The following is a 27,434-nucleotide window of genomic DNA, read 5'->3' as shown; positions in this document are numbered from 1 at the left end:
CATATATTGGTGGGGCAAACAAAGTGCGTGGGTCATGATGTGCGTGGATGCGTGGGCTTGCGCGGACAAGGGCGCCGGCAGAATAATATAAAAGGGGGTGCAACCCTCTAACAAACTACCCTCCCCTCCCCCCGAAAAGAAATTTAAAATATTCTGCTATTACATTTTGTTTTGTTATTACATATACTTTCATCTGTTCATTTTTTCAAGATACATTTCTTCATTGTTAGCAAGATATTTAAAAAAAAGTACGAATTTCTTGTACTTGCAAATTTTGCGATCGCGCTGGCATAGCTACTGACTTTGAAACACAAATAACTACAAACAGTTGTGTTGATGAAGTTTTACAGTTGCGAGAAGTCAGCTTATGTTATACACCTTTGTTAAACTGAATAACTAATAGAAAATATAATATTATTTACATTTTATTAAATGAAATTTAAAAATATAGCTTAGATATCTGCCAAGTTTGTGAATGCTCAGTGTCCATAAGAAAAGAATCGAAGATGACTCAGAATTCATTGAAAAAGTTAAAAACAGATTTGGACAGCAAACAAGACGATTACAATTCTTGTTTGATTAAACAATTTTTTAATTGTTATGTGTCAATAATTTCTTAATTATTTGTTTTTCCATAAGAATATGTTTAATAAAAAAATTTTATAACAAAATTTTTTTGTATCTCTTTAATTGTTTTTTTAAAAAAAAAGCCAGGGGGGTGCAAGTGCACCCCTTGCACCCCGCTGCCGGCGCCCTTGTGCCCGGACGACTAGTCGAATTTCCATTTTGTGACATAGCTAAGCTAGCTGCTAGCAGAGTATAAAGCAAAAACGTAAGTAAAAACTAAAAGTAAAAAACCAGCCCTTTCCTATTCTTATAAAAAAATCGGTTCTGTCTCTTGCGAAGAGGTTTCCCGTTTCTTATGAGTACACAAAGCAAAACTCTTTATCAACCCCTTCTCTTGCTTCGGAGATCACCTTACTTATGAGGACTTTTATGAAGCAAACAAACGTTCAAAACGAAGCAATTACCATCATTTCCATCAGCTCCATCAAATTCGCATTAGGTATTCGCACCTGCTTGTGACTGTATTGAGCCGGTCTCACTACAAGAAAGAAATGCATGGTTGCAAATCCGGAGATGCGAACGAGGACCTAATTTTCTACCTTTTCGCAGGTAAATATTTTTCACCCATCAGATTCTATTTCGCATCTCTGAATTCACATCCAGGAATGCTTAGGAGAACCAGATTGGTGGAAAATACTTACTTGCAAAAAGCCAGTCAATCAAGTTCTCGTTCGGATGAGAAAAAAAATCAAGTACAGTGAGAATGGTGCCGACGTGAATCCCATTCAGTAACCTCAATTAACGCTGATGCGCCAAAACGTGCTTTGAGAATGTTCCAGGCGATTTAGTAAGTAACTTCTATATAAGCTACAAGCTCATCTTTTAAACCATAGCATAAAGTACTAAAATTGTGTCAGAAGGCCTACCGACCTTTCCACTTTCACTGCTCAAAGGGAAACATGCTGTTGAGTCGAACATAGCAGCAATGTTCTTCAACATCGTAAATTAGTGCTCTATTTTTGAGCCAAGTATTTCATTAAGTGAACGCACATTATGTATCGTGCATTTAATCACTTTAATATTAATCCTTATCACCGTAACCCTTTTAATTAAAACATTCCCACAACTCTTCATTTATGATAAACACCATGGATTTCGATGACTACGAAACGTTACCTTCCTCAAGTTCTACAGTTACTCATATGGTAGCTGGATCTTTTGCCGGTATTATGGAACATTGTTTAATGTATCCTTTCGATTCAGTGAAGGTAACAAACTGTTACATACCTTATCTGATCTTTCAAAATGTATGTCATAATGTTACGTAATAAGATGCTGATGATGTATTCTTAAAACACACTTCTTCAGCATAACTTTTTGAGTATTTTGTTGAAATTTTGATACAAATAGTGATGTTAGATGTATATTTAAATAGTATTTTTTTTACGTTAAGTTTTTATTTACACAATTTTCTTCAAGTTTCCAAGAAGTTCTTCAAGTTTTCAAATACCTTCACTTTTGTCTTAGAATCTACTGCTTGAGAAAAATATATAAATGACTTTAGATTATATGATTTTATTTGGCTAAATATTTAATTTTTCTTCTATAATCTTTTAGAATAGGTTTATACGAATTATACAATTAGAGAGGATTTTCATTTGAATTTCGTTGTTAGAAGACTGCTGAATTAATACCTGTCCCAAATTGGCCCAAAGGTCTGGGTGATAATCAGGTAGGGCATGCAGAAAACTAAAAATCAAATCATCGCAGAAAGAGACAAACTTGAAGGGTATAATTTGTAGCTATCCATCAATGTTTTTTACTTTCCTGTAATAAAGAAGCTTAGCAGTGTCAGGTGGTAATGGTTGCCGTAATTGGATGTTGAGATGGGATTTTATTACAATTCATTATTGGGATTGATAATAATTAGTTTCTGATATAAATTTTATGATATACATATTTGTTAATGTTATAAGATTTTCCACACCACATAGCAACGTTTAACTATTAACCCTGATATATTCTAACAAATATTTTTCAAAACTTTTGAATTGTGTTCTACCCTGTGGCAGAATTGTGGTGACAATGGCACAGAACGTTACTGAGTTTTTGCAGAAAGATTTTTCCTTTGGGAAGTAAAAAAACTTAGTTTTTCTTTCCTGCAAAAATTTTCTAAAGATTTTTTCTTTTCTCCAGGATTATATTCGAAAGATGCTTTTTCTCGCTCAAAGGAGTGGGAAAAAAATGCTAGTGAATTTTCTGTTCTCATTTGAAAATAATGGAAAACAAAGAGGAATGGAGCAAAAAGTGTTCTTTTCTGCAGAAATTTTCATTCTATTTTTTTAATGCAGTTATTACTATTGATTTACATATAGCTTTTAAAATCAAATATTTGTAATCCTGTATTTATGTTGTTGTTTATTTATTATGTTGTTTTATTTATTAGGATACAACACCAACCAATCTGTATTATTTATTACAAGAACTGAATCTCTAAATGAAAACATGCATTTTGTAACCCCTTTTGGAAGAGTTCGACTTGTGTTATTTTGTTGTCGATCTTTTTTTTTTTTCGGTATATGCTGCTACTGATTTCAAGATTTTTTTAATTTTATGATGATTTACCAAATACGAAAAAAATTATTGTCTTTTCTCCCTACAAAATGCAGGAATATCGACTTAACATTAGAATAAAAAATATAACATATTCAAGTAAATAAGTTTTTTTCTTCTTTGAAGTTGACACTTCTGTTACTTTAAATTAGTAACATGTATATTTGTTATTTTTAAAAGTATCTTGCAGAAAGCTCGAAAAAATTCTGCCACTGGGGTGTTCTAAAGTATTTTAAATTCATTTGCTAATTTCCCTATAAATTTGATAGCTGATAATTTAGAAGTAGGTCAGGTGTAGATTTTGACTATTGATATATTAAAGTTCTGAAACATATTTTTTGTTTTGTTTTGTAAACCCTCAGTGGGGCTGAAATATAATATATTAGGGTGGCATTAAATGAAACTATTTCTAAAATTCCTTTTAGAGCCCATGGGAAAAGTTTTCTATGATTTACTGAAGAACAGTGTTAAAATTTTTGCATGAAATGATGATTGCAACCAAATTTGTTTTTCGATTTTAACTTAATTGTTGCCTAATGATTTGAGTTGACTAGATTAAAAATTTTATCATTTTTAAATCATTAGCTACATATTTATTATTGTAAAAGTATAAAATAAATTTTTTATTAATGTATTATGTTTAGGGTATTCGCGCACCTGGAAAGTCATGAATTTAGGTATTGAACAGAATTTGTCTCGAAATGTCATGATTTTAACTATTTAAAAAAAAAAATATCATGAAAAGTCATGGATTTAGGTCGCCAAAAAATCTAATTTTTAAAATGGAATTACCTCCCCCCCCCTCCCTCCAATTTCAAAGTGTTCCAAATATCTGAATTTGTAACAAAATCTCCCCACTGACATCCCCACTTTTATATTTTAATCAAATATGACATTTGATTAAAATATAAAATGTTTTTATTGTGTTCTTTAAAAATTATGGTGTTCTTTCAAGACTTCTGTGATTTCAGAATTTTTGTTATTTAATATTTTTATTTGTTTCAATTTAAAATTTTAGCTGAACGCAAGCCAATCATTGGTGAATTATATATGAAGATGCAGATTATAACAGTTTTGGTTATACCTATCATTTCAATGAATGTTTTTATAATGCTTTTTTTAAATTTATTGTTGTGTTTTTGTTGGAGAAAATAGTAACTTCGTTAAGCCATGAAAAATTCTTGAAGTTAGTCATGAAAATTCATGAATTTGAAAATCTAAAATGTAATGTTTAAAGATTTTTTTAATATATCATGCTATGTGTTTATTTTTAATGTTGGCTTAAAGTCAAAAGTAGCTAAAAGTAAGCTAGTAGTAAAAAGTAGCAAAAACACTTTTTTAAATGCAGTTAATTGATTTCCATGTAAATAAAATCTTGTACTACTTTGTTAAGAGGATTTTTTAATGATATAACTGCAAAACATTATTATATAAATACATAATAAGCATTTAAATTGCGCTTTTAAAAAATTAAATTACACATTATACATTAAAGTACACATCAATTAAAAGCCATACCAATATTTTCTGAAATATTTGTGTCCGAAACTCTTATGTTTCTAATAAGATGTTTGTGCCGTGGAAAAGTGGGTATTGATTTGTTATGCACCTGCATCTATTTTTCCTCCCTTCTACATCAGCAATAATAATTGAAGTATGGTCTAATAATCAAGAGACTGAAAGGAGTAAAGTTTTTGACTTTATTTTCAATGTTTTTATTTCTTTTTTAAGGTTAAGTGCAATTGTACAGTATAAATTTACTCGGGATACAGTATAAATTTACTCAGGATGTATAAAATCTTGATCTGTGTTTAAGTTAAAGTGCTCATTTTTAGATTTGCTCATAAATCAGTTTTTTTATAGTTAAGGAATTGCCAGGATTTTTATTTTAATGGATCTACACTTCTTGGATAAAGTAAGAGCTTTCACATTTATTTTTGAAGTGATACACAGATTATTTATGTCAGTTGGGTGCATGACTATGAGTTTTAATTAGAGGTGGGTTGTATTGAATATAGCCTGAGAATGTTGATTTTGCTGCGTTATGTGTTTAGAAGTAAATTTGTTGTATGTGAAAATATATGACTGTGGGTTTAATTTTTTATTGGTGTGAATCTAAAGTTTTGTATAATTTTAATTAAAGTTTTGTATAATTTTAATTTTTGTATAATTAAAATTATAAAAAACTTTAACCAGCATTTTATTAGATTCACACCAATAAAAAACTGAACCCACAGTCATATCTTTTCACGTACAAAAAATTTACTTCTAAACACATATAACGTAGTAAAATCAACATTCTCAGGCTATATTCAACACAAGGTATTTTGAAGAATAAAAATAGGATACGCATTTTATAAGGATGTGTGTGTGTTTTATTATTGTAATTTTTTATATGCCTGTTTTGCATTGTTAATCAATAGTGTTTTGTGTATGCATATATTGTTAAAGCTTTATGAAATTTGTAGCATATTGGTAACAAAACTGTTGTGTGGAGGATTACATTTTATATAGATCTATCATTTTTTTATTTATGAAATGTGTTGTGTTGTTCAGAAATGGCTGTAATACGCGTGAACTTCGAATTAAATAGGGTTGCAATATTTGATTCTGACTTCAGTATATGCTGAAAGCCACACAATGAAAAGTCACAAAAATGGTAAAAATTCCCAAATATCGGACGCAAACACATAACAAATCAATTGTAAAAATTGTTTTAGTAACTCTAATGTACCTCTATTTCTTAATTATTTAGACACGTATGCAAAGTTTAAAGCCGCATCCAAGAGCTAAATATCGAAGCATCGTAGATGCTTTTTCAAAGATGGTTCGTCATGAAGGCGTGCTGCGACCAGTGCGAGGTATGCCTGCTGTTGTCTTTGCTGCAGGTCCAGCTCATGCATTACATTTCGCATGCTACGAAAAGGCTAAACGAGTTATAAGTGGAACTGAAACTGGTGCTGGAAGACCTTTGGCACAAGGTAGATAAATAATTTATGTGTTAGTATAATGCTTACGAGTTGAAATTTTAAAAGCTTGTTTTTATTATGAATATTTTTTTGTAATTCATCATTGTTTCGATTTTTAATTTAATACATAGGGTTATAGTTATTTTTCCACTTAAAATGAAAAGCTAGGGCATATCAAGTTTGAAAGACTTGTGTGTGTGAATTGAGTATTTTCAGTGTTGATAAAAGCTTAATATGAAAGTGATGCATCTACATTTTTAATTTAGGTGTGATAAAAATATAATTGTTTTATATTTTGAGTTCTCTTCAAATTTTTTATTTTATTTAAATAGTTTCTTCATTTTAGTTTGTTTATCAATTCATTTGTCTTTGAAAGTTATCAAAATTTCAATCAACTATAAAGTGGGGCTTTATTTTGCTTGCAACATCTTAGAAATAATTGTGGTCTGTATTGCAGGGCCCCATCCTAAGCATTAATCACCTCACAAAATGCGATAACATCATAAATTCGGCGAAAAAATTGTTGTTTTTTTTTTTTTTCAAAATTACTGCACAAAAGAATGGTTTTTGCTATATAGTAATTCTAGAAATATTCACTTTTAATGTTTCAGCATAAATAATTTTGATTCATGTTTATTCTTACTTTACTTAAATTTTTTTTTTTTTTTTTAAGAGTGTGATGCGTAAATATAATAATAAAATTAAAGATTTTTGTATGTAGATGCTAAGCTTATTTTTTCAAAGTTACATAATCTTTTGAAGTTACAAATATTGAATTTTGTGCTCAAAATTAAGTTTTTCAAATTTTTACATCGATGCTCTAAATTTTGTTTAACATTGTTTTTAAGATTTAAAAAAAAGTGATTTCTCATAAAAGAAACCTATTTTTTATTCTGGACATGTTTTTTTTCCTTCATATTTCAATTTCAAAATACATTCTGTTTTCATATACATTGCTTCCTTTTCAGAAGTGCTAAAAATTGTTACAGATGTGTTAAGTGCTGATTTTAATTTTAAAATCTTGTAATTATGAAAAATTTGTCGGTTAATGAAATATGTATATTAATTTTTGTTTTATATGTAGGACTTTTTGTATACTGCTAAGACTATGTTTTATAGGACAATTTTAGAAATTATTGAATAGAATTATGAATTTTTATAAATTTCTCATTTTCTAATCAAAACACCCTTCTAACTACATTTTTCTTTTTGGGATGTGCATCCAACATAAATTATGACAATATATATTCAATCATTTGTGTGTTCTTGGGTAGAGCACTCAACCATGTTAAACACTTTCTTTCAATTTCCATTTTTAATGTAGGCTTAAAAAAGAATATTTTCAGTTATGTTAATGTAACACAAATAACTTTAATTGTAAAATTGTTTACTTATTATTTTGAATTCCTTAAATAAGTGGGACCTTAAATTTTGTTTGATAAATTATTACTTTTTAAATATATTTTGATTTCTGCCATTTTTTATTCATGCTAGTTTATGAAAAAATTATGTAATATGAAAAGAATTTTTTTCTTTGTTAACAAAAAATTTTATCAAAGATTTTAAAAATGTACCAACTTTACTTTTTAAAAATATTTTGAAAAAGCTATTTAAACAAAAAAAAAAAAAAAAAAAAAAAAAAAAAGAACTATGTTCTAGGGAAATATTTGGCTCTGAGAATTTTCTGGCACCTTTAGTGTTCCTTGAAAGCTCAACTCTTATGGAATGACTTTGAAGTTCTGTGGGAAGTGGATTTTTAGCTTCTAACAAGTTTCAAGCTCCTTTTTCAGTATCTCAAATCGGCACTAGATATCATCCATAGAAAAAAAAAAAATCTAGTCATTAAAGAAATAGTTAAGAAGAAAAGATTTAGACCCATTCTTGCTTAAAGCAGAGATTACAAATCTCTTCCAAAGTGGAAAAAACTGCCCTGGAAAAATTGGTTTCTTTAACTTCAAGTGAAAGAAATTTTTTTTCAAAATATCAATATCAATTATATAAATAAATTTTTTAAACATTTTATAATTGCTATCTAGTTTAAATAATAGTATTAATGAAATGATGTGAAAATGGGACACAAATCACAACGGAAGCTTTAAGTCACAGTTAGTTTTTATTGCAACAAAAAGAAAAGTATTATTTTAAGCCGCTATTGTATAAAATTTAAAACTTTCATGGCCATGAATTGATGACATTTTACCTTTTGACCCTTGCCAAAAGGTCCAGTATTGCCAAAGGATAAGTGGAAACTTTTATTTAAAATTCTTATTTCATTCAGATAAAATGCAAAAACAAATTTTTGAGTATGATTTTATTGTAAGCAATGATAAAATCACTGATTAACACAAAAAGAAAAAAAGGAGAATTTTCAAAGAAATTCCTTAAAATTAAAATTATATGTGCAAGTTGATAAACTGAAAAAAAATGTAAGAATATTTTTAAATGTTTCAATTGTGTGGGTTATAATTTGTTTACTATTAGATAGCACTTTTCCAAAATGTAATTTTTGACTCCAGCTTACTGTACATTGTTTTAAAACAATTTAATTAAAAAGATAATTGATTTGTTCCCAATTCACCCATTTTAGCCAATTTTTATTGCTGCTCTTCAAAATTTATCTCTTTAAAATTTATTACGAAATTGAAATTTTATGATTTAAATATGACCTACATCAAATATTTTACTCTAGCTGTTAGTTTGATAAAAATCCTTAAATGTAGCTAAAATTTTATGCATTAATATATCATATTAGCAGTAAGTAATCAAAAGCATATTCTGTACCATCTTTAGTACAAATTTGGAATTTTATGTAATAGGAATTAAAATCATGTGTAATAAAAAAAATTATCAAGTTATTTTAATAAATATATATTTTGGCAAGTTTCATTTATGATAATTTATTATGTTTAAATGTTCATTACATTGCTCAAAGATAAGTTAGTACACATAATTTTGTTGTAATGTTGAATGATTAACTCAAGTAATTGTCTTAAACCCTGCATCTCCGAGTTTATATATAGTAAAAAGTACATATACATACTATACTAGTTGTAACACGAGAGATTGAGATTACATCCGTATAATCTTGAACCTTTAGATTCGGAAAAGTTCAATTTATATAAGATATGGGCCAAGAAGGAAGAATCAAGCAATCACAAACAAATAATCACAGGGCTGAAGGGGTTTAAGACATTGTGGTGAAAAGTATTTTACTTGTTTTTAGAAATTTCATTAATTGCTGATAAGAAATCTTAATTATGAAATAAATTTTTTATTTCTTTAATGGATCCAGTTTGTTATATTATTTGACTATTTAATATGTGGTATGTTTTACAGGTTTAGCTGGAGCTTTATCAACTTTGTTGCATGATTTAATTATGAATCCTGCTGAAGGTATTTTATGTTATGTATATATTTACATCAGATTTTCATTTAAGCATATATTTTTCTGAGCATGTATATTTGATATTTAAGTGCTTAGTACAAATTTATGTTAGTTTTTTCAGTGCTTGTCACAGTAAATTTTATTGTAAAGTTATTTTTATTTGATCAATGCATTTATATGGTTATTTTTTCATAACGAATAAACAATTTCAATTATTTAGTACTTGAAATTACTAATATATGAGGAATTTCCCAACTATGAGTTTATTTATATTTGTCAAGGGAAAATGAAATTTTTATTGTAAGAAGTGACATTTTGTTTTGTTTTTTAACATAGAGAAAATTAGTTTTGATGCATCCAATAAAGAATCAAATTTATTAAATACCCTAGAGCTACAGCAACTATACTATCCCCTAACTGTACATGTTTCACTGTGGTTCTTAGTTTCATGTTTAATTCTTGATAGGGTTTTTAGATGTTTATTTTTGAAACCACGAGCAAAATAATTCTATCTAAAGATAGATTTTAAATAAAGTGCTGCTTGTATCAATATTTTAATTTTTTTAAAGGCATTACAAAAAAATTCTAGTATAAATCTCAATCTCCTTAAAAAGAGAGAAGACAGAATTTGTATTTTAGAAAAATATATTTTCTTTCACCTCTCACTTTATTTTTTTCATAAAAAATTTGGTTTAATTCTCAAAATAAAATTTAAGATTGAATTAACAGTATTTATATCTTCTATCTTAAATATCTGTGATTGTACAGTAAAAAGTTATATTAAGAGAGCTTTCAATAAGTTCATTTAAAATATAAATTTCTAAGTTAATAAATTTCTTTTTTTTATGCTATTGTATTCCAAGGATTTACTTCATCACTCTCCTTTGCAACTTTTAAATTGTCCTGTAAATTTTATATTTTATTCTTATTATTTATCACCTTTTTTGTTTTACTTTAACTTTTGAATTCTACATTAACTTCTGAATATGTATTAACTCCTCTCCCGTCTCATACAGTTGTGTTAATACAGTGGTAAAAATGGCTAATTAAAGAAATAAAGGGTTTTATGAACATTAATAGATATGATGACGTTGATAATCACCTCCCTGCAAGTTCAAAACTTTCTCTTTTACTGAACCTTTAACATGATGCTCCTGTTGAACCTAAAGTGACATGTTTTTTGTCAAATTTTATTTACAAAATAGTTAATTTAACCATGCTAAGGGGCTGGTTTAGTTAGAAAATAATCGGTTAGGTGCAGTAGTATTATTGATTATTAATTTAGGGACAGTTGAGTTAAAAAAAAAATGAATAAAAGATTCGGTTATTTTCAGTTTCAAAATGTTATTGTTATGACTTTTATAGTGTAACATGCATACATATATTTATATCAGATTTAAAACATTACATAAACAGTTACAATATATATATATATATATAACATCTTAGTATAGTTGGTTAATATATCTGGAATAAAGCACAAGATGACCTGTTTTTTTTTAATTAGACATACCCATATGTAAGTACATTTTTTGAATAGCAATATCTTTTGGTAAATACTGCATCCATTTTCATTCGATTCAGTGGTATTTAAATAGATAAATATTTTTCACAATGAATAAAGTAACATTTGCATTGTTGTAAATACTTTTTATCCTAAATTAGATATTGGATTTTATTTTACTTTTGCAAATTTTTTACTTATTTGAATTTGAAAAAGAAATTTTTAATGCAAAATTTATTATGTGTATAGCAAAGCTTTTGAAAGCATCTGATACTGTACCAGGTAGTTTCAAAACACTTGAAATAAATCTTGTATTGACTAAAATATGTGCCTGATATAATGCAAAACAAAAATAAATTAATTATGCCTATTAATTAAAAATGATCTGCAACAATGCAATCAGTGAGTATTCAGTGGCGAGTTAATCGGTGAGTATTCGCTTTTTACGAGTGTAATTAGTATATAAGTAGTTGTAAACAATATGTTCTAACTTATATTTTAAAGGGATTGTTTTAAGTGATCGAATATTTACTGCATTATCAAAATACATTATCTGCAATGCAATAATGGAATGAGGACAGATAACTTTTAAACTGACTATTTATTTTTAATCATATGCACTTGGACTGCTGCATATTACAATAATTTTAACTCTATATGCTGTGTAGTCAGATTGTCAGACAAACATCAATTGTTTTACTTTAGTCTGTATTCATATACAATTTATGTGAATGTTATAACTACACAAATGAATAAGTTTTTGGTTAAATTATTTCTCAGACTTATGAATTCCCTGTAACATTAATGCCTCATATGGCCCAGCATTTAAATATACTGTGCATTATAAAGTTATCTATATACCTACTAAAACAAAACTGTGTATTATAATACTCAGCTTCACTTTTTTAATATTTATAGAAAGCTTACTTAATTTTGTTAAATTTCACAATACTGTAATAGAAAAGAAGTATAATTGTGTAATTATAAAGCTAGTTTATTACTAATAGACTGTATTTTAAAAATATTATGCACTGAGAACATTTTTAATAACATCTAACCATTATTAAGTATGAAACACTTTTATGAAATTAGACACTCAACTATTCTGGACTTACTAACATTCTCACATAGAAAAATTATCGTTTGTTATTTTTACTGATTATAAACAATGTTTTTAATTTTATTCTGGGTATTTCTGTTTTTGTACTTGATATTAATAAATATCATGTGTTTTTGCTTTCTCTATAATGAGTCATTAGAATTAGATATTTTTTTTCACATTTATATGAACTTGCAACCCATAATATTTTTCATTTCATCTTTTAAAGGTTTCCAAATTGTGTGCTATAATCTTTGTAAATAATTTACCATTTATAAAAATGACCAGATCACATAATATTTGACTTTTTGTAGAAAAAGTAATCATACAATCCATTTAATTTTTACATTCTTAATTATTTTCTGCCCCGTTCCACTAATTTTGGTTTATCTGCAAAAATTTTAGGGATGCAATATTACTAGACACTTTTTCTTGCCATCTGGAAATATTTAATTTGACAAAAAGCAACAGAAAGTGTCTTAAAAATCGTAACCATTTTTTAAAAAAACCAAACATATAACAAAGCAAAACTCTAGTCTCTCAGTTTTTACAATTTAACTAGCCTTTAACTAAAAATCAATAATGCTGTTGAATAAAATTGATTATTTTCTACCCAAAAATCACCCTCTTAATATAGTTAAGCTAACTATTTTTTTTAATTAAAATTTGAAGAAAAATAAGCCACCTTATGTTTGGGAAACTATAGGGGTTTAAAGAATGATTGGGACCTACAGGGGGAGAGGTTTTTGGTGATGTTGCGAGGTGATTTAGAATTAACAAAGAAATAAAGGATTGTAATGAACTTTATAATTTCATTTAAAGGAATTATATTACTGACATTCTTACAATTGTATTTAAATGCATGTCAACTCTTTTAATTTTATCTTAATCACTTCAAAAATTACTTCACATTTCAAGTTTTTTTCTTCATTTTTTTTAAAAAATTGTTCCTGTTCTATAGATCTACTGATTAATGAAATTCCTAAGTTTTGTCCTTTTTTGAATCAATCAAGTAAGAGAGCATTAAACTTGGTTTCCTAAAAATCTTTAGAGATATCTTTGGTTACAACCAGGCTAAAAAAATTTTATCTGTCAATTTTCTGTAAAAGAGTAAATAAATAAAGCATGCTTATGCGTTATTTTTTAATTGATTGGTGCAACATTGCCCTTTTCATTTTTGAATTTTTCTTATCTTAGTTGCTTTGTAAGTATGTAGAAATTATGCCATTTTGATGAAACTGACAACAGGGTTTCCATCACCTGGAAAAAATAAATAAGTGGTAACTAAGATTTTTCTAGGCTACTGAAAAATACTTAAATTTAGCTTTCATTTTAGAATTTCGAAGTTATTTCAGAGGTATTTTTGGCACCTATATATATTTCCTTTTAATTGAAAATTTATTGGAAGCTTAAAACATTTAGATTTATTTTACTTTTGCCACCACATTAAAAAATTGTCCAGACTGTGGGAACCTTGTGGCAAGTTTGCTTTCTGTTAACATTTTTTCTTTAATAAATTGTTTAATTTAGGAATTATATACTCTAACTGAAAATTGTTTATTTCACTTTTGTACAAGAAAACATGTAAGAAATTTAAATTATTCTTCTGTCATTATATTGTGGTTGCAGTGTGGTTTATAACAATTTGCTTAGCAGAATGTAGCTAAGTAAGTAAAACCAATTTTAATACAAAATAGGTTATTATATTAGGATAAAATTTATGTTCTTTATATTAACATAAAAATTGTAATGCAATTAATTGACTTTTAATCCAGAATTGCAGTTTTCATTTTTTTCAAAGCTTAAGTGTGAATAAAAGTTACTCTGTTGCAAATTGAGGAAAGATCATTATCACTAGAGATAAAGCCTGTTTATAGACTAGTGACACCGAGCACAGTGGTCATTTTCAATTCCTAACAATATAGTAGAGCAATCAAAATCCTCTTTGTTTACTTGATATTAGTATTTGTGAAAGTAAAAATACTGATGTATAAATAAAAAGGAAACAATTGATCAAAACAATTTGATGGTTGTATCTTAAAACTAATGGTATTTTTGAACTTTTCAAAAGTTGTATTTGAAATAAATTGAACTTTTGTTATGTAATTTTAAATAATATATCGTATGGTGTCATTTATTGTCAGGGTTATTTAAAGTTTATTACCATTTATAAGCAAATATTTTCTGTTTTCTAGAAAGTTTTTCAGCGAAAGTAATCTAGTTGTGATTTGAACTTAAATTATGCAAATTGCGCATATAAAATAAATTAGATCTTTGTTATTTAATTCTCGACAAAACAATATTTGTATCATATAGTGTCTTAAATCATTTATTGCTAGGATTCTATAAATTTATAATTGGATAAACAAGTATATTATATTTATTTAAAAGCAAAATGTATTTTCTCTCTTTTTTTTTAAGAGAAGCATTTTACCGACTGTAGTTTCTAATGAAAAATTCAAAATAAATACTTTTTATTAAAAATTCTGCACTATAAGTTTCAAATAATAGCATAAATTTAATATATATTTAATTTAGTTTTTGTTAGCTTTGGTCTGGCAGTGATTTAACATATTTGTATCATTTGATAATGGAAAAATGAAACCAAATCGAATTACAAATGATTATTTAAAATATAAGGCAATTAAATTAATGTACATTTTGCTATCTATTTATTTATTATGATATTTATGAAAGAATATAAATATTCGTTGCAATTGTATTCTTATACATCAAAATAAAAGTAGAAAACTTATTTTACTAGCAATCAAAATTCACTTAATCTCTGAAAGACTTACCTTTTCTACTATTTCAATCAAATCGTTTTTAAGTAAAATATATTTTCTCACTTTTTAAGAGAAGTGTTTCACCAACTGTGATTTCTAAAAAAAAATAAAAAATAGATTCTTTTTATTAAATATTCTGCACTATAAATTTCAAATAATGGCATAAATTTAATTTAGGTTTGTTAGCTTTGGTCTGATAGTGATTTAACATCTTTGTATAATTTGATAATGGAAAAAATGAAACCTAATCAAATTACAAATGGTTATTTAAATTCTATAAAGGTCTTTTGCTTAGCTTGCAAAAGAGTATAATATGTATATTTTATTGTTAAAACACGACAGCTATATATGGGAAACAGTTCCTTTTTTTTAAACAATGAGCATTAGTGTTTAACTATCAGGTATCCATTTTTGTTTTAACCCACTTTTTTTCTTATTTTATCTGTTGAGGTAAAAGCCTTTATTTTTGCAACGATATTGCAGATTCATCTAAATTTTTTGTATTTTATAGACACATGACTGTAATTTTGTGAAAATATGAAAGAGTTAAAAAAATCAATAAATATGCATTGCACAACTCTGCATAATAGTTATGATATTTCTCTTTGAATGTTTTTTTCTTCTTTTTTTAACGCATTTTTTTCTTAACATTTAAAAAAAAATCCTTTAAATATTTCTTTTACAATTAAATTTTTCATATCATTAAGTTTTTCTTTTGGTACTTAAAATTTAATATTTGAAGACATGTTGTATTGTCTATTTAGATTCTTGATTATTTTGATATATTTTAATGAAATTACTTGAAACCAGAAAAATTCTATTTCATATGTTGATTATTTTAAATTTATCTCATTCTCAATTTTAATTTTAATTAAGACTTATTTGTCTTTATTTTGTAATTTGTAATGTTTTTAATTTCTGATAACTAAATTAATGTTTTTGTTTTTCAGTTGTCAAACAACGCATGCAAATGTATGGAAGTACATACCGATCATGTACTGACTGTTTTTTCAAGGTAATTCACTCTGAGGGAATTCGTGCATTGTACAGGAGCTATACCACACAATTGACTATGAATATTCCTTTTCAAAGCATACACTTTATGGCTTATGAGTTTTGTCAAGATTTAACTAATCACCAAAGGACTTATAATCCTTCAGCTCATATGTTATCTGGTGCTATATCTGGTGCAGTGGCAGCAGCAATTACAAATCCATTAGATGTTTGCAAAACTTTATTGAACACTCAAGAACAGCAAGTTGTCAATTCCATGAAATCCAATCAGCTTCAAATAAACGGTCTTTTTAGTGCTGCGACAACAGTTTATAGATTTGGTGGACTCAAAGGCTATTTTAGAGGATTAAAAGCACGTGTTATTTTTCAAGTACCCGCTACTGCCATATCATGGTCAGTTTATGAGTTTTTCAAGTACACTTTGATGTGGAAATATCCCAGTCTACAAAATAATTATAAGCCTGATCACAGTACACTGTTAACACATGATGGTTCTAATACACCAGCCATAGCTGGGCTGACTGTTGCCTACAAATAGGCATAATGGTAAAGTGTTTATTTTTATTTTTCAGTGAACCTTATTTGTTATTTAAAATATTTAAAAAAAATTTATTGCAAAAGAGTGCGGAAATTAAATAAATCCATTTTCTTGTTAATATTGCTTATTGTTAGTTAATTAAGCTTTTCTGTTCAAAAAAGGCTCAATTTAATATTGAACAACTGACAAAAATTCTTTTTCTTGTACACGAAGACAGATATAAATACAATTATTATTGCTAGGCTATTTAATAAAAATGTAGTGTGAATCGTTTTTCTAGATTGTTTAACACCCTTATGTAACTGAAATGTGAAAGACTTTAAAAGTCAACTGTTGCTTTTACAAGGGCTGTCAGAGATACTATTATTTTTTTAATAGTGGTAGTCAATCTATGTTGTAGGAACTTAGCGTTTTAAAACTCACTTTATCGTTAATAGTTCTGAATGAGAAAAAATTCATTGAAAGGTTTCATATGTAATGTATCCAGCAACCCTAAACCCGAAGTCTGGGAGTTTGCCCTAAAATGATTATGATTAGTATTTAAATAAGTTATGAAAAGTGAACCCGTAATTCCTCGTTTAGTTGTTAAAGATGGGTTGAAAACTGAAAAAGGCCTTTTTGCTGTGTCCATTTTCATAAACATGCATTTTAAGTTTTGTCCTCTTTGTAAACACATTTCGAGCTGTATCCATTTTTTATACACATGCATTTCGAACTCTGTCCACTTTTAAAGAAACTGACCGATAATCTGTTAAAGAATTTTAATAGGATAGTGAAATAAAAAATATTTAATATAAAATCATAATCATTGTAAAAATTTCCATATAGTATTTAGAAGAAATAATCACCATAAATTAGAATTAATAGTCACTACTGTTAGAGATTGAATCAAATTTTTGAATTTCCAACTCGAAATTAAGTTATTAATTTTAATGAGTAATTTAATTTCTTTATTTCTCATAACTAAACACTAATATCACATTTTTCAATTACCATGTTATACAAGTTGTTATGGGGTTTGGATTAAGATTTATTGCAGAATTTCTATCTCCGATTTTGCTTCTTTCAAATGTATGCAATTGAACTGAAAGTATCTGCTTAATCATTGGTTAGAAAAACTATATGAACTTGCATCAACATGAAGCTGTCGCGATTATCACTAGACAAAAAACATTTGTCATATTAAAGCTTCATTAGAAACATTTATTTATTTGAAGGGAAAAACCAGTAGTTTAATTCAGTTTTGTTTCACTTGCTTAAAGGCCTAAATCTAAGCATTAATCAAACATATTTCTTTTTATTTATTTTTTTTTTGTTGTAAAAATGTTACTTTGGTTATTTGAGTTATTTCCCTCATCTCCAAAATTCTTCTGTGAATTGAAAATTTTTCTGTAAGTTTTAAAATACATTTGCTTCAATATAATTTAACACAAATCATTTTTAATAATTATTTAATTTATTAATGATTAAAATAATTCATTTTGAGAATCATAAACTTTAACATTATGCCAATTTTCATAGTATGAGATTTTTCGCAAATATTTAAAGTTGCAGCAAACAATATGCTTTTGTATTTGATGTAAAATAGTTTTGGTTATCATAACAGTTTACTATTAAAAATATAGATACAAAAGACCTGGTGTTTATTGAATATTAGAAACATATTTATATTAAAAGGCCTAATGATGCTCTTAATCTTCCTTCTTCCATCTGCATGAAAGCCATGTACAGGCTCGAGCCATCTTGACTAGTCGTCTCCATCTGGCTTGATCAGACACGAGTTTTCTCCATTTGACATTCTTAATAGCTGTTAAAAGTTTTTAAAAGGGCTGTTTACTTGTTATTTTACTATTAATATAAATATTAAGGGAAGCTAAAACTTGATAGCACTGTGCATGTTGGTCGTTTGGTTTAGAATAATTTTTTATGTAATAAAAATTAATTTAAATCAAATATCATTATCAAATATGTATATTTTAAATCATATGTAAAAAAAAATAGTTGCTAAAATTAGGATTAAAAAAATTTACATGAATTTATAAATCATTGATGGATAATCTGTTCTCCATATTTTCCTCTGAAAAATAACTAGATTTCTTTGAAAATTATTTTTAAAAGCAATTTCAAGAATTAAATTATGAAGTGTTAAATTGCTCTAAGCTTCACGCTTTTACCATCCCTGGTTCATACAAAAAAACCAACTTATATGAATTTATTGAAATTTCTATTAATTTTAACTATGACTATGGAATTAGGATTTTTTATTTTTTTTTTAAGCCCTTTATATTCTAGTAAAAAAAATTTTCAATTCGTAAATGACTTCTTATATTCACCTTCTCTGTTTTAATTTGTTTTGTCCTCATTGTTCCTAATCCTCTTGGGTATTGCTTTAAATTCTACATATTTCCTGTTAATTTGGTAACCACATTATAATTTGATATTTAGTGAAATATTATATCAATAAATAATTAATTTCATTTCATTAATTTGACATTGTTAATGTTTAATACACATCTCTCTACATCTGTGAACTTTTGAATCATTTATTGTTAATATCATGAATCAATAATAATTGTGTTGTAGAACTTGTGTGTACAGAAAGTTGCTTTAAATACCATATAGATTTAAAACAAATAAACAAGCATACTATACAGTGTCAAATTTGATGCATGGGGCATAACATTATTTTTTTAGATTCTTCCTTATCTAGCAAATGAAATAAAATTTTTTCTTAATAATCTATTATTCTCTATAACATTTTAGATTTTACTCATAAATAATCTGAAATTGTTCTTGTTTCCACAAATTTCATATGTGATTGATGTCGACTTTCCACATATCAGATAATTACATTTTGGATATTCAGATATTTACATCGCAGTCATAGGAAAACATATCATATTATTTTGTTTCTATTTTAATATCAAGGAAGTTGTAATTATTGTCAGCTCTGCTGTCATCACTCACTCCATTAAGAATACAGTGTTCAATATATTTATAATAAAAGTTGTTTATAAATTCTAAAACTACCGTCTGCCCTTCCCTATGCCATGTCTATACCATTTGATTAATTTAAGTGATCTTGAACAAAGCTGGTTGTTTCTATTGTAGAAGGGGCATAAACTTAATAAAACTTAAATATGATAATGATATGAATTTTTAATTTCTATATTACATTTAATTTACTGCAACTTTTTCAACAAAAATCATATTTGATTTGACCTGTATATTCTCTTTTAATAATTATTGAATAATAACTGTGAGTGGTGCATTTTTTAAGTATATAATTATTTAACGTTGATATAAAGAAATAATATAGTACGTTTTTTCCAAAATATTTCAGTTGAGGATTATTTTGAAACATGTTGGCTTGAACATTCCTTAAGATTCCATTATTCATTTTGCAATTTTGTGGGATCACATGGCGTTGATGAACATATCTCTTGTGGGGGAATGTTTCTTAAGAATCATTATTTTTATTGAACTATTTTACTTTGCAAAATTTATTTACACATAATATTACACATCATTAATTAAGGTAATCTGTATGAAAATCCGCTTTACTGCAAATTTTTTTTTTTTTTTTTTTTTTTTTTTTTTTTTTGTAATTTTTACCAGACTTCCGATGTTAGTATAATTTTTATTTGATTTCCCCTATTATATGATAAAAAAATTTGGAATGAAGTTATGCATTTACGGCGGCATTTCATTACAGCATGAGGAAAAACTTGCATTTTGAAAGAATTGCAGATTTGTTGCGAAATCATCATGACTACATCACATTATAAAATAATTATTCAAAACCGCGATTCAAAATTCGTGGATCATAATAATAATATATAAAAAAGATCACAATTTTGGAAACAATAATAGCAATAACTGTTGGAAATGCTAGCAATAAAACTTCATAGGCAATAAACTCATTGCAAATAGAATGCATCAGAGTGATACTTCAAATATGAGATTTAAAATTTTCCGTACAAAACTATATAACAAAAAAATCAGGATTTTAAAAACCATGTGCAAATCCATGTCACTAATAACTAACGAAATTGTGATCGATGATACCACAGGGTTTTACAGATGAATCATTAATAATAAAGTGCGTAAAAAGTAATTCTTTAAATATGCGAGTTATTATTTACTCTACAAAACACTTTAGCCTTATATAAAATCAAGAAATTAAAAACCTTGAAAATCGGTTTTAAAAGCTGATGAAAATGTTATTGATAAGACCACATGAGTTTGTGGATAAATCATCAATATTATTGTGTGTAAAGTAAAAAGTGATCACTCAAATTTGTGATTCAAAATTTGCTGTATGCTATTAAGTCTTATTTAATCGTTAAGATTTTAAAAAACTATGTTGAAATATGTTGCAGTAACTGTGCCGAGAACATTGTCATAAGAAGTGGGTGAAATGTATTTATCAGAAAATTACTTGAAATTGACTTAGCTCAATACTATGCATTATGTTAAGTATTACTAATATTTTTAAGTAAAATGTCACAAATTTAAATAATAAAACTTTTAATTAAATTTATTTTAAAACAGTAAAAATTTCAAAATAAATAAATTTAAATAATAAAACTTTTAATTAAATTTATTTTAAAACAGTAAAAATTTCAAAATAAATAAATTTTTGTTCCCTGTATTATTGATTCTCAAAGGGTGTATAATGTGAAAATCATCACTTTCTAATTTCAAGTTTTTTTTTAGCTTTTTTTGAAATTATTTGTTTGCATGCCTGCAAAAGACTATGCATGCAGGGCAGCACCATCCTTCATCCACACCACGTTAGAAAGAATATTTCTCTGTTATAGATTGGGAATAACGTAGCTTGTTAACATTGATTTATAAATGGGTACTCGTTATGGTACTTGTTGGTAGACCTTGGGCAGTGTTCTCTTCAAAAATTAAAGACTGAGGATGAAAGTGCTTGTGCACTCTAAGCAGTCACTATAGCTTGTGTAACAAAAGTGACCACATCATAGGGATGTTATTCTGACCAGCCCAATACACTTACAGACGTGCCAACTCTCCCGCATTTTGCGGGAGTCTCCCGAATTTTGAGTTATTCTCCCGCCCTCCGGAATTGATTTGAAAAACTCCCGAATTTTACTGCGATCGACGGCCAAACTCAAAATTACCTAATTTTTCCGCGAGTGCGAAAGTAAGTTTTTCTTTCAGCTTGAATTCCATCCCCTCTTATCAAACTACCATCTGCCTGAAGCGTAGCTGAACATGCTTTATTTCCCCCCCTCTTCAACGTTACCTCTTAACACTCCTATTTCACCTGCCCCCTTACACTGGGGGCGGGTGAAATCTTCCTCTTCTTTCGTGTAGAGTTGAATGCAATGACGTCACATGTCGTTATCGAGTGTCGTCCGTTCAGGAGTGGGGAAACTCGTACTCTCGATAGTTGGAATTGATATTGTATCTTGCTGTTTTTATAGTTTTTAATGCGTATTTTTCCACGGTTGGCAACAAGCTCGTAAACTAGCAACGTGATATCAATTATTCGTTTAGTCTTCGTATATTTTAAAAAAAAAAAAAATTTCAAGGATGTCTTAAGTCGAAACGGAAGTATGGATCAATTTCAACAAATCATGTACCAATGACTTTAGCAAAACTTAATTGCGGAGAGCTAAGTCTGCAACTCTTTTTTTCATGCATACAGTAGAGAACCATTTATCTGGTATCCAGATAATCCGGAAAAAAAATTTGCTCGGTTCTCCCGCCATTTTGAACTAAAACGATATGAAAAAAAAAAGCGGAAACTGGACTAATCCTTGAAGTTGAGTAGAGGAAAATGTGAGGAAGGGAAGAATTTTTTTCCCCGTTTACCCAGAGAAACGTCATTTCTTCCGCGACCTTGAAGATTTTAGATCTTCATTCTCTTTTAGGTCGTTAAACTCAAAGGAGTGGCATGATGATTTCGTTTGCTGTTTGATTTACGAGGGGGTGGGGAAAATGCATTGCACATGCATATCAGTGAACAGAAGATGAAAGAGAAAAATATATTTATCTATTTGACATCGATTAATAAAAATAAAATGTTTTTCTTTTGAATAAATTCTGATTCCTTGGAAGTGCGGTATCATTCGCAAGTTTTTCTTGATGTGGAATCACACCTGCTTTAATTAAAAATCGCGTTTTTATAAAAAAAAAAAAAAAAAAAGGAGAATTGTTTATTAATTTAAGCATACAATTATTTTATGAAGCAGATTGCAGTTTCGTTTTTCTGATTCCACTACGTTTTTTTTTTTTTTTTTTCATGATAAATTTTGCACTCAATAAAATTATTTGTATTACCAAATTTTTTCATTAGTTTTTTTTTTTTTAAAGTCCGTTGATCTTGCCTTGTTCTAGGTTTTAATATTTATGCTAGTGCCGTTTTTTAACTATCGTTTCGGTTCGATAATTTTCAAGTGTTGTTTTTATTTAGATTAATAGGTTTTCCTTTTATTTTCGCCCTCCCCCCCATGAAATATATTGCGTTATTTAATCATTGGTTTTGTTTATTAGTTGATTTAGGAATCGTAATTATTTTTTAAACTTGTTTTTCTTGTCTAAACTTGCAAATTTTTTTATTCTTTTAAATTTTATTTTTCTACAATTTTTTTCCTTTTTAGATTTAGGAGTGCTTTTCTTTTTTCTCTTACTTTAAAATGTGTTTACATTTTTTCCTTGTAATTTGGGTTTGATAAAACATCGATTAACGACACTTTTTTGTCGATCCAGGAAACCGGCAAATTAAGACATCTGGGATAGCGATGGTCCCGAGCATCCCGGATAATTGGTTCTTTATTGTACAGACATTAGTATTTTTATACATTAGTATTGAATTGGTTTTTTAAAATAAAATAGTTATTCAATTTGTTTATTTTTTAAAAGTTTTTGTGCATTTTTATTACAGTGTCAAGGGTTTTTGAATAATGTTTTATTAAGGAAATGGTATTTATTTAAAGAGTATCTACCTAATATAGTTTTGTGTTGCTAAATCTGTGTTTAATTATTTTATTTCCATTTAATATTTTTAAACAATTATTGTTCTATTAGTGTGTAAAATTTCTTGCATTCTTATATTTAATAAATTTTTTACTTAAAATTCCTTAGAAGTGCCAAATGTTGCATACCATGCACCTTTTTTTACCCCTCCTGAAATCTCCTGAATTCTTGTTAGGGAAACTCCTGAATGTTAATTTTGCTAGGTTGGCACGTCTGCACTTAGTTCTTTGAATTAATGTTGCTTTTCAATGAGAAATGCTTCCTTTCTGTCCTAAGAATAGATAAACGGCAGTTGTTAGCTTCATACTGAATGAAAATTTCATTAGTAAAATCCAACCTTAGTTGTTGATCATCTGTTTGCAAGGTATGAACGTACTGAAATTGTTACAAATGAAGAGCAGAGTGTAGAATATTCCTTACAGCTTGTGCAGAACATGTCCACGGCGTTGTCTGTACTTTCTGCAATGAATACAAAATGCCTTTGTTGCATTTTGCCCATTCAGGTAATGTAGCTTTATGATTTTGCTGAGTTCAACTGCAAGAGTAGTCAAGTCTAATGACAAGAAAGCAAGATGCAACAATCAAAGCTTAGTACCTATTCCTTTGTGTTTTGTGCGCTGACGTCAGTTAAGAATAGTTCTTACATCAGGCTTGTTTTACTGGTTTAAAGAGTTAACTTGTTTAATTCATTATACATGCATTGCCAGTTCTGGAGTAAAAAGTATAGTTGGAACTACATTTTAAGTTTTTGTCTGTAAAGCTCACAACTTCTTTATAAGAAGTGGGTGTTGCCTTTTGAAATTTTGTCTCTAACTGCAAGAGCTGTACACTTGTTTAAGGCATAATTCTCAAGCGCATATTGCCTAATGTCTATATCTAAAGTTTTATTAACATCACTCAAACGGTAAGCTCTCCAGAAGGTAATATGATGGCCAATTTGTTTTATAATTACCCAATATACATACGCCTGTTTGGATAGGGTCTCCTACTTTGCTCAGACAATGACATCTTGAATTTTTGCTGTGATTCAGCTTAATAGATCTTGTAGACCATAAATTAAAGCAGAATGTAAAATTTTAATCATCTGAAAATCTACAGAAAAGGAATATTTTTCTCCTATCTTGGATTTATTTGGACTGGTTGTGTTAAAACTCTATATTCCACTTGTAAAACATTTTATTCAAATAACTATATTGTCGATTTTTTGAATAAGGAATAAAAGTTGAAAACTTGTAAAATCTTCATTTTAAGTGATTTCTACTGCAATTTTGTAATAAATCTTCTGCAATTTTAAAAATGGAAGTTGGCAAGTATACACTTTACTGAGTTATTGAGTTTTTTTATTTTTTGTTAAGATTGTTCCATATTTTCTTCATTATGCAATTGATGTAGTGAAAGAAAAATGTTATCTAAGTTTTTCCAAATGTTTAATAATAGTTCAATTATAGTAATTTAACACATCACATCAATGAAGCCCCTTTGTCCCACCCTCTGCCCTAAGAGTTTCCTCACAGCACTAAAATTGAAACAAAATGCAAATTCCCTTACAACTTGTTTGTTTTAGGTTAAAAGAATAATAATTAATTGCAATCAATAACCATATTCATGGATACAACAGAACAGAGTAATTATTCCTGGAAGACTAGCTATCTAATCCATCGCATTGAAAGAGTTCCTCCATTGTTGTAAATTAAAAACGATAACTAAATATTAAATATAATTTTAAAATGTCAAATATATAGCTAAACAGTGTTTTTCAATTTGATGTCTTATGAGTGTTATGTGAATAATATTTTATAAAACATTAAATAAAGAGAAATTCAAAAAAAAAAAAAAACATTTCTGATTTTGTAACCAAAAACTTTAAAGATGTTAATGCTGTTAAAGATGTTTATTTCAGCTTATGGCTAATCTTATTTTGCCTTTTTATAAATTGCTAAGCTTTTTTACTCTTTCTGCTAAACTTAAAAAAGTTTTTTTATACTTATAATCAATGTCAACTATTATTAGGTATTGCATGATAAGCATTTACTGAGTTTTAAGAGATTTAGCAACTGTGAAGTTGGAGTATCATTTTAAAAAGGCTTTACAAAAGTCTTAATTTTTCTTTACAATAAAAAGATTTATGTGTCAAGTTTTTCTCTTATAATTTAAGTGTCAACTGTAAAGCAACTAGGATAAATAAAACTTCTTGTTTAATTATAATAATAATTATAAAATATAAAAAGTACTATACCTTGATTACCTTTAAAAAAATTTCTAGAAATTTTGGTGCATAATGCAAATTTACTTCAAGTCCAAAAATACAAAAGATACTTAAAAAAAATTGTGTGTGTGCAATCGTGTCTACATAATTAAATACATTTATTACAAAATAATTGAACAAACTAACACTTTTCTTGGAAATTCGAAATGTTAAGTTTTTAAAAAAATTTTCAGTTAGATAAAAAGCTTATATTAGAATGTGTGTTAAAATTTAACTTTGCCATAGAAGTGTGCTATAAATTCATGATTATTTTTTTTTTCATAATGATTATTTTGATCACAGAAAATAAATAAGTTGATTTAAGTTCTTGAAATATAACTTGTCTAACTTATCTGAATTTTACATTATTGTGCAGTTATATTTCAATATAAAAAGTAAAATATTAATGTATTTTAAATTGTGAGAATATTAGCCATAAAACAAAATGTTCATTTATCTAATGTAGGAAATGGATTGTGTGTTTAGTATGTAGTAGGCTGCTAGATTTACTTGAATTTCTTTACAGATTGGGTACTACATTTTTTACATGAAGTATTTTTCTTCTTCATCCAAGTGAAGTTATTTACTATGATTATGTGCTGTCATATGTCTAAAATGAGATTTTCTTGTCCTGTTTCACTACTTACTAGTATATTTCGATTGTTAGATTATAAAAAATTATTTTCATTTTTTTTAATTAGAAATCTGTTTATTAAATTAGAATAGAAAGTGTACTGTTATATTATCATTTTACATTAAAAATATATGAAAAGGTAAGCAGAATCTAAATAAGTAAATGTTGCCTTGCTGATTGTCCAAAAAAATTTTATATAAATAATGTTTGAAATTTTGAAATATATATAAAATATGATCTTAATTTTTTTTTTTCAGATTTAAATTCCATTGGTTCCATACAAGTGTACTGAATGTAGTTTCTGAAAAAGAATGACTTTGAATAAAAATCCTGCCTTTGATAAAGATAATAAATGAATGCAATACATTAGTATGATTGTGATATTTAGGATATGATGAACCTTCTGACTCAATTCCAAGTGGAGTAAATGAAATATAATTTCTGTTAATTTAGTTTTTAGAACATAACATACTTGTTAAAAGTATAAATTGAATAAAGCATATATTGTTGATTTATCTTAAATTTGTTTCATTTTATTTATTTTTACTAATTAAAATTGCATTAATGTTTTTTTAAAGGAAAGGTTAATATCTCTAATTTGTAAATTATTTTAATTATAAAATTTTTGTTCGATTGCCAGTTATGAAAGCTTTTCAAAACTGTTTTGATATATACAAAATGTGCATATTTGCTTTCATCCCCCCCCTGGACTCATGTAATGGTTACTGGAAAAGTTGATTTAGGAAGTAATTTTGAAGGGGGAGAGTTTTCTATTACTGTGGTGTTCTTTTGATGAATTATAATTGCTCTGTTATCTCTGCAGGTATCCAATTTTGAACAGTCTGTGGCTAAACTAAAAGGGCTTAAGTTGAATCAATTACAATTCTATTTGGAAAATGCTTTATTTATCTTAAGAATTTTAAATGCTAAATTTTTATAATTATTAAAGTTTTTCTAATATTTAAATAAAATGTTTATTTTGTATAGGTTATAATTGTTTGTTTTGTATATGTAATGTTTATTTTGTTTAGTAAATCTTGTCAATTAAAGTCAATCTGCATCACAGGGA

At 27.3% G+C, this 27,434-nt stretch overlaps 1 protein-coding gene across 1 annotated transcript; it reads left to right on the top strand.

Annotated features, from left to right (window-relative positions):
• Positions 1-1,354: 1,354 nt before the first annotated feature.
• Positions 1,355-26,887, top strand: LOC107451025 (mitoferrin-2). The gene is made up of 5 exons (XM_016066992.3): positions 1,355-1,835; positions 5,936-6,161; positions 9,486-9,542; positions 15,874-16,483; positions 26,623-26,887. The coding sequence occupies exons 1-4, from the start codon at positions 1,704-1,706 to the stop codon at positions 16,473-16,475; spliced, it is 1,017 nt and encodes a 338-aa protein (XP_015922478.1). The 5' UTR covers positions 1,355-1,703; the 3' UTR covers positions 16,476-16,483; positions 26,623-26,887.
• The last annotated feature ends 547 nt before the right edge of the window (positions 26,888-27,434 follow it).

The sequence above is a fragment of the Parasteatoda tepidariorum genome, chromosome 11 (genome assembly GCF_982258835.1).
Source record: "Parasteatoda tepidariorum strain Cologne lab strain chromosome 11, Ptep-v5.0, whole genome shotgun sequence".
NCBI lineage: Eukaryota > Metazoa > Arthropoda > Arachnida > Araneae > Theridiidae > Parasteatoda > Parasteatoda tepidariorum.
The sequence above is the reverse complement of the archived record's forward strand: the minus strand, read 5'-3'. Positions and strand labels throughout refer to the sequence as shown.

What these genes read in the sequence shown, in the direction of transcription:
- LOC107451025 (XM_016066992.3), top strand. Translation starts at nt 1,704, where the DNA reads ATGATAAACACCATGGATTTCGATGACTACGAAACGTTACCTTCCTCA. An exon ending in TGGAAGACCTTTGGCACAAG is followed by an intron (nt 6,162 to 9,485) that starts GTAGATAAATAA and finishes TATGTTTTACAG; the next exon opens with GTTTAGCTGGAGCTTTATCA. An exon ending in AATTATGAATCCTGCTGAAG is followed by an intron (nt 9,543 to 15,873) that starts GTATTTTATGTT and finishes TTTGTTTTTCAG; the next exon opens with TTGTCAAACAACGCATGCAA.